The 16,058-nt window shown below is 37.2% G+C and overlaps 1 protein-coding gene across 1 annotated transcript in view; it reads right to left on the bottom strand.

Moving 5' to 3' along the window:
- LOC134489525 (collagen alpha-1(XXIII) chain-like) overlaps window positions 1-16,058 on the bottom strand; it is a 51,863-nt gene that overhangs the window by 22,745 nt on the left and 13,060 nt on the right. The window contains exons 3-12 of the mRNA XM_063292261.1: window positions 13,290-13,316; window positions 12,619-12,645; window positions 10,365-10,409; window positions 9,301-9,363; window positions 8,401-8,463; window positions 7,591-7,635; window positions 6,146-6,223; window positions 2,561-2,614; window positions 1,829-1,873; window positions 372-461 (exon numbers count right to left, since the gene is read on the bottom strand). Coding sequence (XP_063148331.1) covers window positions 372-461; window positions 1,829-1,873; window positions 2,561-2,614; window positions 6,146-6,223; window positions 7,591-7,635; window positions 8,401-8,463; window positions 9,301-9,363; window positions 10,365-10,409; window positions 12,619-12,645; window positions 13,290-13,292 — 513 coding nt within the window. The 5' untranslated portion in view covers window positions 13,293-13,316. The remainder of the gene's footprint in view (window positions 1-371; window positions 462-1,828; window positions 1,874-2,560; window positions 2,615-6,145; window positions 6,224-7,590; window positions 7,636-8,400; window positions 8,464-9,300; window positions 9,364-10,364; window positions 10,410-12,618; window positions 12,646-13,289; window positions 13,317-16,058) is intronic.

Here is a 16,058-nt window from a genome sequence, read left to right as displayed (position 1 = left end):
CTGGTTGCCAAGTGCCAGAATCCTGATCACATGACTGTAGGGACACTGCAACAGCCACAACTTCAAGGACAAGTCGTAAGTCTCCTTTTTCAGCACCATTATAACTCTGAACGGTCGCTGCACAAATGGTCAGTAAGCGAGGACTACCTGTACTTTAGTGGTCCAATTGTAGACTGGTATTGGATTTTAGGATTGTTTTAAGGATGGGAATGGGATCAATTTGCTCCCACTCATACTTCCCTCCCTAAAACCCCAGTCCTGCAGAGATGGAAACTATTTGGCCCTTCCCACTCTAGGGATGTCACCCACTGGTATGGAATGGTTAGAGGCTGCCACCCAAGTTTAATGAAAAAATTTAGATACAGACATACAGGTAAACCAATCATGCCAACTTCTCCAATCTCTCCCTTCTGTCCTACTAGCCCAGGGCTTCCTTGGTCTCCTTTTGATCCTTTAGATCCCTGTAATATAAAGCAAAAGAGCTATGTAAATGGGTTTTAATTCAAAGGATTGGGTTTTTTTTCCAGAACTGCTCAGAAGTACATTAAATTCTGCTTACAGAAGACAGACTTGTTTATGATCAAATGCTGATAATAAAGAATAAAACTAAATCTCTCAGGGTGTAAGAATGTTTCCTAAAGATTCTGGTATCACACACTTCCCTGCACAAAAGAGAGTTAATTATTTTGGATCAAGTTTAAAAATCTCATAGCATAACAGTAGAATGACTAATAAAGAGCCAGATAGGGAACTAAACCAGATGGTCTTTTGTTGTGCTGCGTAATAATGGCTGGGGGGGGGGGCGGGGAGGAGGGGACATTAATTTTCAATGGATTACTAACTTTGGGAGAAGATGGTCTGCACTTGTCAGCAGGGTTCCAGAGGACTATTTGCTCTGGTGCTATTTGCTGTGTGCTCCAGAGGGTTCTTGTTTCTCTCCTACAAGCCTACATACCCCTCTCTCTCTCATGGCACCAAAGCTCTTGGATGATATAACCTTCTGGTGGAACTTCCAGTATTTACTTCTGCAAGATGTCCTCAAAGACATCTTAATGGCATGCATACACATCCACATTCTGCAGTGGTTTTACTCTATGGTAGCTTATGTACCAACTCTGAACTGCTCAGGAAATGTAAGGGCTCTGCATTCTGAAGTGCTATGCAGATCCTTGGCTCCTGCACAATGCAAAGCACCTCTCCTCAAATTACCAAAAAAGCCACATCTTTTTTTCATGGCTCGTTGCTTTGTAAAGAGCACCAAGCTGTCTCTGGAAGTTGTGAAGGACCTCTTTTGAAGACTTCACACAGCCCTATTAAAATGAGTTTGAATATCTGATGAGATAAACTGATACATAGATAAAGCTTGCCTGAATTTCAGTCAGCCCTAAATATTTCTAGGGATAATAATAAAACCTTTCTATTTTAGAATACTTGTCTTTTGATTTCTAGCTTTATCTTCCAGAGTTTCTTCCTTTGTTTTATTTTCTTTTTTAATGTAAATTACATCTGGTTGCTGGACCTCACAAAATGAGAATAAAGTATGACAAGTAAAAACTTTGCTCCTTCCATTTATTTCTGTCAGCAATGTTTGTTCAAAATGGCAATGAAACAAGCCCATGTTTATAAAATTAATTTCCTTATAAGCCCTTGAAGATTCCAACCGTTTTAATAACTTTGGCAACTACAGTGCAATCTCCTATCTACTTAATTCACTGCACTTTACTTATAGCTAAGAAAGTATAGAACTGTAGCCATAATAGTCATTTTCTATTTTAAAGGAAATTCAGCCAAACACCCTCATACTGAACATTTTAATACTGAAACATACCTTCTCTCCATCAACTCCAGGTGGACCAGGCAATCCAAGTTCCCCCTAAGGTATTACAGAAAATGAATAAATCAGGACAAAGAGGATATTCTAAATCCAACCAGTTCAAATTAAGTTCTACAAAAGAACTCTAATTTTCTTGGACTAAGTATTACGGTGATTCTCAAGGCTTGAAGTAGGCATCAACAGAGCTGGATATTTCAGCTTAAGCACCCTATTTCTTCAGACTGCAGTTCTAAGTACACTTATCTGAATTTACGATTCTCTATTTCAGAATTAAAAAATCTACTCTAATTTAATTTAAACCTCTTCTGGCTCTAACTTCTAAACAAAGGCAATCTTTCAAGGCCCAAGTGAATAAAAAAAAAATCTCAGTGGGTACACAAAGTAGCATTTGCTAGACTTCAGTTATGTTGCTTTTACTATCTTTCAGATAAGTTGTTAGGTCTTCATAAATAGCTATTACGAGCCTCTATCAGCAACTGTAACCATATAAACAAACCTAATGCATACCACCAAAGAAGTTAAAATATATAAATGGCCCCAAGATTCCAGATGCCTGTTACCTGTATAATTCTACTTGTTAATCTTCAAAACTCTTCATCACTAGTCTGATCAGTTCTCAAAGGAACTGTGTCATTGACAAAATAACCCACATGAATCAACAATTGTGATGCCAAGTGGATGTTGTGTAGAATGACATATTTTGTTTTAAAGGCATTGAAATCCAACCTTTGGTCCTGGAGCTCCTTGAGGCCCTGGTTGCCCCTGAGGCCCTGGTGGCCCCTAGAACAAAGAATAACAAGGGTTTTATTGTAGTTGTTCTTCTTGTTGTTGTTGTTGGTAACAGTGGTTTATAAAATAAAGCATTTATAAATAATAATGTACTGAAAATCTTTTAGAAATCAAGCAACAGTTATTTTAAATAATGACAATAATTTACAAAAAAGTCTGTGGAGCGGACCATCTAATTTTTAACCACAGGGAATTTATCCCACAGTGCAAGAAAGCTTATAAACAATTTCTGTTAAGTGAGTTGTGCATCACACGTATTATGAGATGATAAAAAAAATCACCTGTCTTCTGCCAGTAATTACACGTCTTCAAGTTGTTACTTCATGGAAACATTGATTTCCTTCTTTTTCAATATCTTCAACTAGCAACAGTGGGTGGATACAAATATGTAAACTCACTATTTTTTGAGACTCTCTCAATGTGGAAAATCTTGGATTATCAACATCATGACACCAAATGGTGAAGATTTTTTTCTTTTGTATGGAAGTCTCTTAAAATACATGGGAGAATATAAAGTAAAATGGAAATCTGTCTGGGCCCAGCAGTGAGTAGAGACAGATTAAAACCTTAAAGTAAACTCCTTTATGCCAATCACCTTATTAGTTCCCAAAATGGATTTCCCCTCTTGTACTAAATATGATTATTTGCCCTTTTCTTTTTCACAGTAATTACCTCTTTTCAGAGAAACTAAATATTGTCCCTTCAAAATAAAGCTCCCTAATTTTAATTTATCACATGATCTGGCAGGAGTGAATTTACCAATTCACTGATAAACTAAATAATAATTATACATGCATCAATTGAGTGGAAAGCACTGTATAAAAACACTAAATATAACTGGATTTCATTTTGTTCACGATGAATTTACATGCAGGTGACAAGATCTTGTGGCTTATTAACAAATGTCACTTAGCTTTCATCATAAAGAATTCAATCCAAAGACTGCCCTCTTCTGGAGGAATATTCCTTCCATTGGCAAAAGGAAATCTTTGGATCTAATCCAAACAATTATACACTTTTTATCTGTTACACTGAATATGCAATACCTGAAGTCTTCCAATGCTAATTAATTCAGGGCACAAATCAAATATGGGACAAATGTGTATTTAAAAACGTCTTGTATAGAAGAAATACATGTATGGTACATCATACATTATCAGGAGCAGAGTGGCTTTGCAGGGAAGAAGTCCACTTAGGAACAGTTGCTTGCACAAAGGCTTTCACACAATTGGATTCCCATCTTATGAATGCCTATGTGTGAATAATCAATAATATAATTATTGTGAACATGTGATTCAGGTATGAAGTAGGCTATAGCTGGGTAAACTAATGATCACATGATAATCTGATTATTCATGTAAAGTAGTCTTACACTAGGTTACCTAAATCATTTTGTCCATGAGGACTGGTCACTAGAAATTCTGGATGTTTTGATGAGAAGCATAGTGGAAAAGAGAGTTTAGTTATTCAAGACTACTTTTCACACAACAAGGGTAACACACAGTTACCCTTAGAACAAAAATACAAGTCAGAGTGAGGCATGTTCTAGTAATCAGATTTTCACTAACATCTAAATCGTAAACTGGGAACATTTAACCTAATAGTTATCTCTGGTGTGGTGGAGTCTAAAGTTAGTTTGGCCCTTGGGCTAAAATAGGTCCCTGTTAAAGCTAAGCAGCATTAACAGCTCTTGGTGGTTCAGCCTTCCCTAATCTGGTGCCTCCAAGTCTTTAGGACCTGAGTGAGGTTGGCTGGCTGTTAATGGGAGTTGAATGTATCTAGAGGTCATTAATATAATGACAGGCACTGGTCAAGCCAAAGCTAAGTAGTAATATATCTCATTTATGTCAGTAATGAGTAAAAAACATTCTCATGTTAAGCACTGCCAGTGGCCAGTTATTGTAGCATCACAGTGACTGTAGCATCAATCACCAAACTTCAGAGATCTACAAAACAGAGTAAACAATGCCTTCAGATTTGGATCTATTTTATTAACCAAAGGTTTAGCAGAATTTTTGTTAATGATCACAATCCAGAAATCTAAAGCACAAAAGCCACATGCTGGGCCATTCAAACAAACCAATCCAAGTGAACATCTGGCACACCACAATTACCGTCAGTTTGGGTTTCCCCACAGCCTGTTATAAAAGAATTGGGATGGTTTTCAAATGCACTTGACATAGCTAAAACAGTAGTTTCAAAGTATGGCCTTCTCCCAATGGAAAAATATTATAATCTGTGCAAACTTGCTATCAGAAAATGTTGCTGTATTGCCTTTATCTATTGATCTGAAAGGAAAAATGTAAAGTCCATCCCTGTTACTACTAAACTGCAGTCTACTATGTAACAAATACCTGTTAACAATATTTGTGTGAATTGTTGGTAGTGTTTATTACCCTGGGGAAATGTAGGTAGCCATTACTGTGCCCTCCCGCACAAGTGCTTACTCCCAGAGCAGACCTGAATTTTTCTGTATTTGTCTTTAGGTACAGCTAGATTCAGTCTGGAACCCACTGCAGCTGCTTTTCCAAATTCAGAAACAACACTGAGACAACAGGCAGAACAGCACTAGAAAGGAGGTATTAAGATTTGTACCAGGCTGGTATGAGCTGAGAATATGTAGGAGTGAAGGGCCTGGTCATCAGAGTAGGGAACCAATGTACACATTGGTATGAAGGTGGTAGCCTATGCATGCAACTCAAAATATATGCTTGAAAATATATAAGTGTAGATGTGAGAGAGATTTCGGATCCAGCTCTGTTTGGTAGGATAGGTTTCACTTCCATTATATGTAGTCCTCAGGGGGAAAAAATATTTCTATCTTTGCTATAAACGTTGATTAATGGAATGTTGGGGCCATGACCTGAACCAGTGTTTCTCAACCTTGTCCACTTTAAGATGTGTAGACTTCAACTTCCAGAATTCCCCAGCCAGCATGAACAAGGTTGAGAAACACTGACCTAAATTTTCAAAGTTAGCTTACTAAATCTTATGCAGAGTGTGTACCTTGTCCTCATATTTTGACTATAATTTTCCTGTAGGTGTCTTGACAGCCACTGAGAGAAGCAGGATACAACATTATATGGTTTCTGATCTAATACACATGCACCTGACAACACAAGCTCTTATGGCTTTTAACTTATTTTAGCCAGTGTGACTATCAACCTTGGAATATCTGGAAAGCACCAGCTTGGGAATGGTTGACCAATTCTGGCTAGTCACCAGAGTGGATGGGACAAATATTTTCCAATTCTTTTTTCTGGTTTTTTTGGCGGGGGGAGGGAGTATATTTTTTTAAAGTGGTGCTGTGGGTGTCTTAAACTTGCAAGCTTAAGGCTTTGCCCCTAAACTCTTCAAAATAAACAAAATACAGATCTGAAAATGTTGCACCTATTCATTCAGCAGGGAGGGGGGCAAGGCTGGGGCCTCTGGATATTGCAAATTATGTGCTGGGACCTGCAGATTGCCTAACCCTTATTTACATGATGAATTCATTAGTTCAGGAAATGGTATGCATGTTACCTTGAGAGCTTCCAAGATTCTACCATCATAGTCAATTATTATCGTATCGCCCTGTTCTCCTTTCAGGCCTGGAGGTCCCTGAAAAGAAAAGGTTATTGCAAGTTTTATGGTAACAGTCATAGCACTCTGCTACTCACATATTATGGATGCCTCAATAAATTATTATCCACTGGAGGGAAGAGTCAAATATCACCTACCCTGCTACAGTCCCAATAAGGGCCTAACTGTTGACTGCCCTGATCTCCAGTTTGCCATTATTTAAGACAATTAATTATCAAGCCCAGCTCCTTTTCAACAGTGGTGATACAGCTGTAGAACTCTTTTCCATAACAAAATTTTAAAGTCCCTCTTAAGATATTTTGTGAAAACCTTGTTGTTGTTCAAAGCTTTTTATCACCATATGAACTTTGAACTATCTAAGATGAAATGGAACTTTCTTCTAGGAAAAGAATTATAGGATTGCAGCCTAACACTACAATTCTATGCATGTTTATTCCAAAATCGAAGTAGTTCAGCTTTTCTTCCAGGCAAGCATGATAAGATTGCAGTCAGTTTTATTGTATTTTATGCTAGGTGTTAGATTCTGTTTTAAAGCTTTCAGTATTTAATTAAGTTCTTTCATTGTTTTGATTAGCTTTCATTTCTTATGTTATAAACTACCTTGGAAGGTTTCTATTTTGAAAGTTAATCCACAAATGTACAAAACAAGCTAAACTCATGGATGTAATCCATCAGAAAGTTACTAGAGTTGTTTCCAATTGCACTTTTCCATTCATGGAAAGTTCTTTAATCCAGAAGCATCTGTAAATGGAAGGAAAAGAGGGGGTCTTTATTGATATCTCCCCCCCCAAATGTCCCTAAATCTTCCCTAAAGGATTTAGTAAGTACTTGAACAGTATGGGAAATAAAAGGAGAGTCTTCTCCAACCTGGCAATTTTCAGATGAGTTGGGATTGCAGTTCCTTTGTTGGCTAAGAATTGTGGGAAACGCAGCTCAGGTCAAGAATGTAAAGTTGGAAAAAGCTGCTACAGATGAAAGGAATACTTTCTTAAAATTATTGATCTCCTCTTCCTGTAAGGCTCTGATCAGTCTACAACAGTGGATATGACTTTGGTATTGTAATTATTTGAAAGCATCACAATATGAATGATAGTAATTGAATATACAAAACGGAATCTGCCAATACTCTTAGCCCTTTACATTTATATGTCCGACACAAATGCCAAATTTTAAGAATTTCTTGGAAAACATTTTCTATTCCAGAACATTTATATTAATTATAACTTTTAGTTGAGTTAGTGCACAGATAAAACACAGGAAAGCTCAGTTTTTGTACAGTTATTTTGATAATTACCCTCTTGTACGACCCTCCCAGCCCCATTTAAACTATTGGAAAATGATAAACTGTGGTTTATGTATTTTAAAAAAGAACAGGAAATTCATACCCTAGGCCCAATATGCCCATCTGCTCCCCTCTCACCAGGTTCACCCTGAAAAATGAAGAAGAACAATAAAAATGATTAATTTAGAGCAATGGTAGATAAATTGCCCATGTTGGCTTCAGCTGTTAGAGATTTAATTCAGTGACATTTGGAAAGTGACTTCCCCCACCTAGTTTTGAGAAAAAGCAGATTAATATAACTTGCATCTGGACAAGCACAATATTAGCAGCATCAGCAGCATCAGTTTTAAAAAGCTTTCAACATAATTTATTTATTTATTTTATTTTATTTTTATTTTTCAAATTTCTATTAGCGCCCATCTCTCCCAAAAGGGGGGCTCTTAATCTAGCTATAAAATAAACCAGACAGATCAGATACAAGACACACAAGCCTCCTGCGGACAATGAATCCTCTGAATATGTAAGATTATGCACACTACATAACTGGAAAGCCAGGCTTTTTCAAAGAACTATGAAATTTAACTGACAAACATCAAAAAGACAACATGACAGTAATCTCAATGTTACAAATTAGGAAAGTTGCCACATTTGAAAGGACAGTATCTTTGGGCATTCTGAAGTACCACTTTCTTCCACTTTCAAGCACAAAGAAAGCCATAATCAGTTTTAGTATGCAACTTACAAGTACTAACTCGAGTCTCTTCTTTCAGCAAGAGAAAGTTAATGAAGTACCTACCAGCTGAGTGCTTGAGAAAGGAGAATGGTATCAGTGGTAGCCTTCCCTTTCTTTATTTCCAGAATCAAAATCAGGGCATGTGCTAACCATGCCATGCTTCTCCCATGCTCTCCTTACCTTTGGCCCTGGTAGCCCATCTATGCCTTTTTCTCCCTTTAAGCCAATGCTTCCTGGTTCGCCCTGCAACGTTTGAAAAAGGTGCAATGGAAAACAGCTGTCAAGCAAGTCAGCATTCAGCTGTACTACTGTAGCCTTTCCCTTCCCTCACTTTTGGCTCTAGAGCTTGTCTGTGCCCTTGTAGCCCACTGGGTACAACCTGCCTTGCGCACTCCACACATGTGAAAGAAGGATGATAGGAATGGGAAAAAGGTTTCCAAGCACTGGCTGGCTAATTTTACTCCTGGGCACCCCACACTTTTAGCTCCAATGGCCCATTTATGCCTATCTCCAATACTGGGTCAAGGCTCTAAACACCTTGGAAAGAGGAGTTGTAAGAAAAAGCCCTGTTTCTAAGCAGAGCAAGTTTTCCTCTTTCATTTGAAGTGGTTTAATGCCATCTTTTATTGGACAGGGATTCAAGGGAATCAACAAAATGTACAAAGGATAGGCTAAAGTAAGAACCTGAACTTTATAACAGATAAACACTCTAATTTTATAAGCAGTTGAAAATGGCTGAATTCTTAGAAAGTGAATTCAACAGGTGAGCTGCTACCACTTAAAAACGTTCTCTAATTATAGAGTTCAATCTAAGGAAGCCACTTGAAGCAATGCCTTTTCCCCATTTGGGCTAATACTTCCTGGGTGGTGGAAAGAAGTCCAAGGAAAACTTAGTTTTTAACCAGAGCACATGCTAGTCTTATTCTCCTTTGGCTCCAGAAGCCCATTCGTGCCTCTGTCCCTCCCTGGACCAATGTTTGCTTGCCTGTCCTGCAGTATCTAAAAGAGGTGCAAAGAAAATCTCTCAGCTGAATCCAGGACATTTACAAATCACATTATGCGGTTTAATTAGATGCTCACCTTTGCCCCTGGCAGCCCATCAATACCATTCTCTCCTCGGGGCCCAGAACTTCCTGGATCTCCCTGAATTTAAAAAGAACCTGGTATCAATCGTTATTTGAGAAACAATATTTAATATTAAAATATTAACTGATTTTATGTGTTATAAATAGTTATAATCTTTTTATTTGAAAATTCAAACAGGGCATCCTTAAAGAAGAATTTGAATTCTAAATGTAGTTCAAACTTAAACTGTTACATTTGTCTAACTATTAATAAAGCCCCAATATCACCAGTCAAATAACTAGAAATCTTCAGCTCTTGATTCATTGATATACAGGTAGCCCTTGCTCACCAACTGCTTGTTTAGTGATTGAAGTTACAATGGTATATTAAAAAAAAAGCTTTGCGACCAATCCTTGCATTTATGACCGTCACTGTGTTCTGTGGTCACGTGATCACCATTTGGGCCCTTCACAACCAGCTTGCAACAAGGAGAGTTAATGGAGAAATGTGGAAGTAAAATTGTAAGTTGCAGTCATGTGATGTTTTGCTTAATGACCGAAGGGGAAGTGAGGTGGTAAGCCATCATGGTCATGTGATTTTCCACTTAGTGACTGTGGTGCTTAGCGACGGAGTTGCCGGTCCCAATTGCCTGATATAGACGTAAATTATCTTGACTCTCAATCAGTATATTCAGAATCAAATGTTACATACCTATCTGAAGACATTCATGAAATTGAAATTGACTAGAAAAATACAGGGCTGTGGCAAGGCTCAGCTTTTCAGTCCTATAGATATTCGTGTTTTTATAGCCATCCATCCCTAACCACAGTAATGTGAAAATGATGAAATGTACATTACAACATTACAAGGTATACCCCACTCTTTTTTACTTGCATCATAATGTCACGTGCAAGTATTTGAGGGACATAGGTTGCAGCACAATGTCATGGTAAACACTTCATCATTTGCTCACTTGCCCTGTCTTCCCAGACCCCAACAATGCTTTTGGTTTTAAAACACACTCCTATGCTCCAGTGTACAAACAGCCAGAAAGAGTGAGACATAGAAATGAGATTTACCTTTGGTCCTTGAATCCCTGGTTCCCCTGGAATCCCAGCATCACCCTGATAAACAGAATATGTATAGGTGACACTGAAATGTAGATGTGTTTATGTCTGCCACCATCACAAGGCAATTATTAACTGGACTTAACTTAAAAGGTGGGAATAAATATTTACCTTTTAAAAAGAGTGTCTGCAATGTATAGGAGGATCTTACTTGTGGAACCCACTTAAATTTAATCCTTAAATATATTTATAAAATCTGGTAGCCATATCTTATGATTGTTCTGATTGGTATGCATCAATCACCTTCCCATTTTGGTTATTATTAATCTGTTTGTTTGTTTGTTTGTTAATCTAGCTCACCTAGCTTCTCCAATGAGCCAATTTTGAATGGCATGCGTCTCCAAGGCTCAAAATATAGAAATTACCTTTCACTGGCTAGTGAGGAGGATAGGGTGGGTGGAAATGTTTAAAATTCAAAATCCCTTTGAGCTTAAACATGATTAAAATAGCTTGTTTGAAATGCAAAATCTTGTTTTGGCCTTGAAACAACAGTTTCATCTGAAATGGTGTGTTTCCAATTGGAAATGTTCAGGCTTTAAACATTTTGCACATCACTATTAGCTAATGCAGCAAAAACTAATAGTATATTTTTATTAACCCACCACCACTGGAAGAAATAATATACAAAGATTTGCTTCTCATAGGACCATTTTAAATGGCAACACATCGCTCTATATTGTACAAAGAGAGAACATTTTAGCATGGTATCATTAAGCTTTGATTTGGTGTATAAACTGAATGGCAAAAATCATGTGATCCATCCTTTTCACACGGCATGACTGAAATATAATTGGCATTATGTGTACAAAGTTGGGTGTTTTTGCTTTGTATAAATGTTTTATTATAATGTGTAGTTTAGGGCTTAAACCACTAACATAAGCATATAGGGCATTGTATTAAAGCCAACTTATGCTTGATAAATAAAAATCGGCAAAAAAGAAATGAGTAGAATTAAAAAGCATCTAGTTTAATGAGTGATGAAGAAATATTAAGCATTCAAAAATCATTTAAAAAAGGATACAAGCAGAAATTTGTAAGGAGAGAAGCCAGAGTATAGAATGTACAAATCATAGCCCATGTACCTTTATATTTTTTCTGTAATAATTTACATTTTATTGGGTTTGACCAATAGCCATTAGGACATTGAAAGCAACAGAGAATAAATTTCAGAAATATAAACTTGAAAAAATATCAAAAATGTTAATGGGGGGAGGGGAGGAATAGATGAACAAAAACCTTGTTCCCAAACTTCTGAAGTCATTTTTTTGTTCCCCCCACCCCCTTCCAAACGGAAGACAACTGGTGTGGGAACCCAATCTAATTCCAAAACCTGCCAATGGGTCAATATCCAAGGGCAGAAGGCCAGCTCAGAAGAAACAGGCACATAACTCTTTCCTTCTACTCTACAGCAATCGATTTATTTCCTTTTTCTTATTTTATGTGGCCCTTGACCTTGTTTCAAAAACTCTCAGCAAGTAATTGATTAACATCTATAACAAGAACAATCCGTCCCAGCCTCCTATACCCAGGGAAGAGGACAATGAGAGAAAGAGAGGAAAAGAAAGAGTGTTAGGGAGAAAGGGAGTGGACAGCCCCACCCTCTTTTTGTCCTGGCCCTGCCCATTGCCTATCTAGCCTCACCCAACATTGACTGGCAATGCTACAAAGATTACTCTCCAGTAATGCAAATCATCATCATCATCATCATCATCATCTCTCTTATTCAATACCATGCTGCTGCTCATTCATTACTCTTCCTGACATCTATTTGCTGCATGTTCAGTCCTATACATACAGCCGCTACAATGTGTGTCGCATAAGCAGAGCAAGACATGCACATGCCCAACAGAGAGACAGGTCTGAGCTGGTTGGTCCTCTGTCTGCTCACTTCATTAGGGAGCATTTTCAAGAGCACTGTCTATGATGCACTGGGATGGGCAATTAGGTCAGTCAGTAACAGCTTAGTCAAGTATCAAGCAAGCCTCAGTCCTGGGCTACCAGTTTAGGAGAGTAGGAACTGTGGGAGAGGCATATAGATCAAATGCTGGAACTTGTACTCCTGGTCTCCACATCTCCCCAGCATTTGTTTCTCTGGTAGCCACTTCATCCTACCACATGTTAGGGCTGGCCTTGTTTGGATGATTTGGTACATGATATCTAAATGCAGGCAGCTTTTGAGGGAAAATAAAAAAACCCAGTAACTTACCTTTTTTCCTGGAATACCAGGGTCACCCTTCAAAATAAGCAAATGAAGCATTTTATATGAGAGATGTAAAAACTAGGCATGAGAAACTAAAAATAACAATGAAATATTATTTCAAATTGATCTTAAATATATCTTTTCTAATGTATTAAAATCCAATTCTTTCACCAACAACTGATGTAATTTCTCTTGAATAACCTGGGGTTATTACATTTTATGGATAATAGATTTCAAGCATTTATTTCAAAATGTTTAAGTTCCATGATAAATAAGAAGTAACCTTAGACTGCAGAAATGACCCCTTTAATTGACTGGCAGATTTCATGCAAAGTTTATATTTCAATATTTCAGTGTCAAATGTTAAAACTGAGGATTCAAAATGTAAACATGGGATATTCCTGCTTCACACCCTCATACTGCTCACATGGAAGATCACCAAATGGTATAGGAGAGTCACATTCCCACCCACCCCCAGCATGTGCACATCACTCAGAACATCAGGGCAGCGTGGCCAGTGGGAAGTATTGTTCTATTTCCTATGTCTCTGAACAACTCCTCTGTTTACTGCTTAGACAAGGAGTGAAAGATATGAATCTAATTAACTGATACACCGAACGGGGATACAAGTATTACAGGTTGGTTGTTAGTTTTAAAAGACAACATTGCATACGAACCATGATACCAGCTTCTCCTTTCTCACCCTAAAGAAACATAAATATACATTTTTCAAATTAGGCCAACAATACATTTCACTTGAAAATCTGTTTTCAAAAAACCTTCCTATCAGCACAACAGTGAAGGAGAGAAATGTGGGGATTTTTAAAAAATACTATTTTAACCACACGGTATTTTCTTTCTCGAGAAAAAACTTTTTATTCCGTTGATTTAGGAATCATGGCCTTACCAGCTCACTCAAGTGACATGTGGATATATCACACATCAATGTGAATGGAATAATTAGACTTATACTGAGCACAGAAATAGATTTCATCTCATTTATTGCTTCTTGGTAAATAAAACTCTGTCATTCTTCAAATTCAAGGACAGGGTGTCAACAATTAGTTATTAAAGAAAAGATTAAGAATGGCTAATGAATAATAATAGAAACTATTCTGAGGATAGTTTTTTCTAATAGAGCTGCCAGTTGCTAAACAGAATAATCACACTGAAAACCGTCACATTGTTCTGGTAATTGCTGTTCTGGCAAGGAAAATCAAATGTTGTCAAACCTTGAAGCTTGGTATACTATTGACAAACTATTGAGCTGTGAATAAAATAAAACAATATTGAATGAAACAATACTGATGGCACGTTCAGTCAAGGGTTTCAAGATACTGCCTCTTCCTCTGTTACTTCCTGTTAGAACATCGTATAATTCTCCTTCCACTAACTTCATCAGACATTTAAGATCAAGCTGGGTATCTAGTTTAAGGATCTTTTAGCTTACATGCATCATGAGGAGAATTTCCCCCAAAACATGCATGTTAGTTAGCTTTGCTATTAATCGTGCCTTACAGGAAGACCTTCTGGTCCCTTTGGGCCATCTTTTCCTGTGTCTCCAGGGGGCCCTCTTGCACCCGGCTGTCCTGGAGGACCTGGTGGGCCAGCAGCACCATCTTTACCTTGATCTCCCTATAAGAAGTTTAGACAAAGCATTATAATGCAGGGAGCAGGGTGGGGGCGGGGGAACACCTTCCTAATAAATGGATTGTATCAGCAAATACTATGCAGGAAGATGAAAAACACCACAGGAGACAAAGTCTGGGACTTAGTTATGTTTTTAAGTTCTGCAACAAAACTTTAGGCTGCAAATTAATCAAACTTTCTGTAGCACTGTATGATAGCTTATTGAACCTAAAACACTTCATTCTTAAGGAGATTTTAAAGATTTCTTTTGCACGTATTTGGCAACAAATATTGATGGCCATAATGTTTTATTCGCTAATGTCCAATTCACATGTAAGTATGCTATACAGGGATGGAAACTGTGTACCTTGTTCTTTCTGTCTGCAAATGCTGGGTTCTGATATCTTTGGGACCATAGATCAGGGAAATTTAGTGAGGAAATCGGTAAATAACTTCAGAATGGATTCTATTTTTTTTAGTATCTTGCCACTAGATTTGTAGAAAACATCAGCAAAGCTATGGGCCCAGTTATGGTTTTAAGGCAAACAGTTATGCTATATTTTCTTATTTTACCATGAAGCAAGTATAAAAAATCTCTAAAAACACTAATCCACTAATGCATCCTAGCTCATTTGAACATGAACAGTTACCATGGAAAATCTAGATGCATATTTAGTATATTCATTTCCTGCTTGCCCTCCGTGGCTTCATATTACATACAAAGGTTTCCCAGGCAGTCTCTTGTCTAGGTGTTAAGACACTGAGGTAACCAACCAATGTAGGGTTGTTTATCTTTAATTGCTGTACTGTATACTTTTAAGCAAACTATAATATGGTTCTTTTTCTGGGGGGGTGGAATATCTAGTGATTCACTGAAATATTTACAAAAATGCAATATTTGTAGAACAAATAAAACATTGCCTTTAAATTGGAGATCACAGCAAGAATACACACAGATGAAAATATCAGCATACATCACATACTATGCTCATGGTGCATGTAGGTTTACTAGCTCTTTTTTTTTTACTTTCCTTCTTCAAATATAAAATGATAGTTCTTAAATAGCAAACTGCTTTTGAGTTTAAGATAGTTTCATAATCAGTTTGCAACAAAGCAGAAAGAAATCTCTTCACCTTTGAAAATGAGTTCTACATTTTATTTGTTTAATGTTCATATTGCAAAATTATTGTAATTGCACTTATGCAGAATAGTATTATTTCACAAATTAGGAAGCTGACAAATAGCTTGTTCCAGTAAGTTCTGGCCTAAGCAAGAATTAAAACTAAGATCTATTTGAGTGAACATGGGTGTCAGCTATCATTACTATAACCTGGATTATAATCTACTGTGGAAAAATAACAAATCAGCCTGCCACAACATATGGAGCCATCTTTGAAACCACCCAAGAAAATTAATATCTGAGCAGGATGTCCTAGTGTCAGAGTTAATTTAATCCCATCCTGCTCTAACTCAGAAATGTAATCATGAAAGACATTCAACATCTTTTCAAAGTTCTAATTAGGAAAGGTTTTCTACTGAGTAACAGTATAAGATCAAACTTTTTAGATCCAGCTCTATTATACTGGAATTGAAAGTTATTATTTCATGTATATCCCACTCTTATCGTTCATTAAAACTGGCAGTTGTAACAAGGCCATAATCCTGGAAACAGGATATATCGTCCAATAAATCAAAAAGCATGGCTTCTTTGCAAATTTGCCAAGCTTTCAATTCTTGGATAAACACAGCGTAATAAAAGCATGGACATATTATTGGCTTGTGGTTCTTTGTGCAGAGATTGTGTCAATATTCTCACT

The sequence above is a fragment of the Candoia aspera genome, chromosome 2, assembly GCF_035149785.1.
Source record: "Candoia aspera isolate rCanAsp1 chromosome 2, rCanAsp1.hap2, whole genome shotgun sequence".
In the NCBI taxonomy this organism is placed as follows: Eukaryota; Metazoa; Chordata; class Lepidosauria; order Squamata; family Boidae; genus Candoia; species Candoia aspera.
The sequence above is the reverse complement of the archived record's forward strand: the minus strand, read 5'-3'. Positions and strand labels throughout refer to the sequence as shown.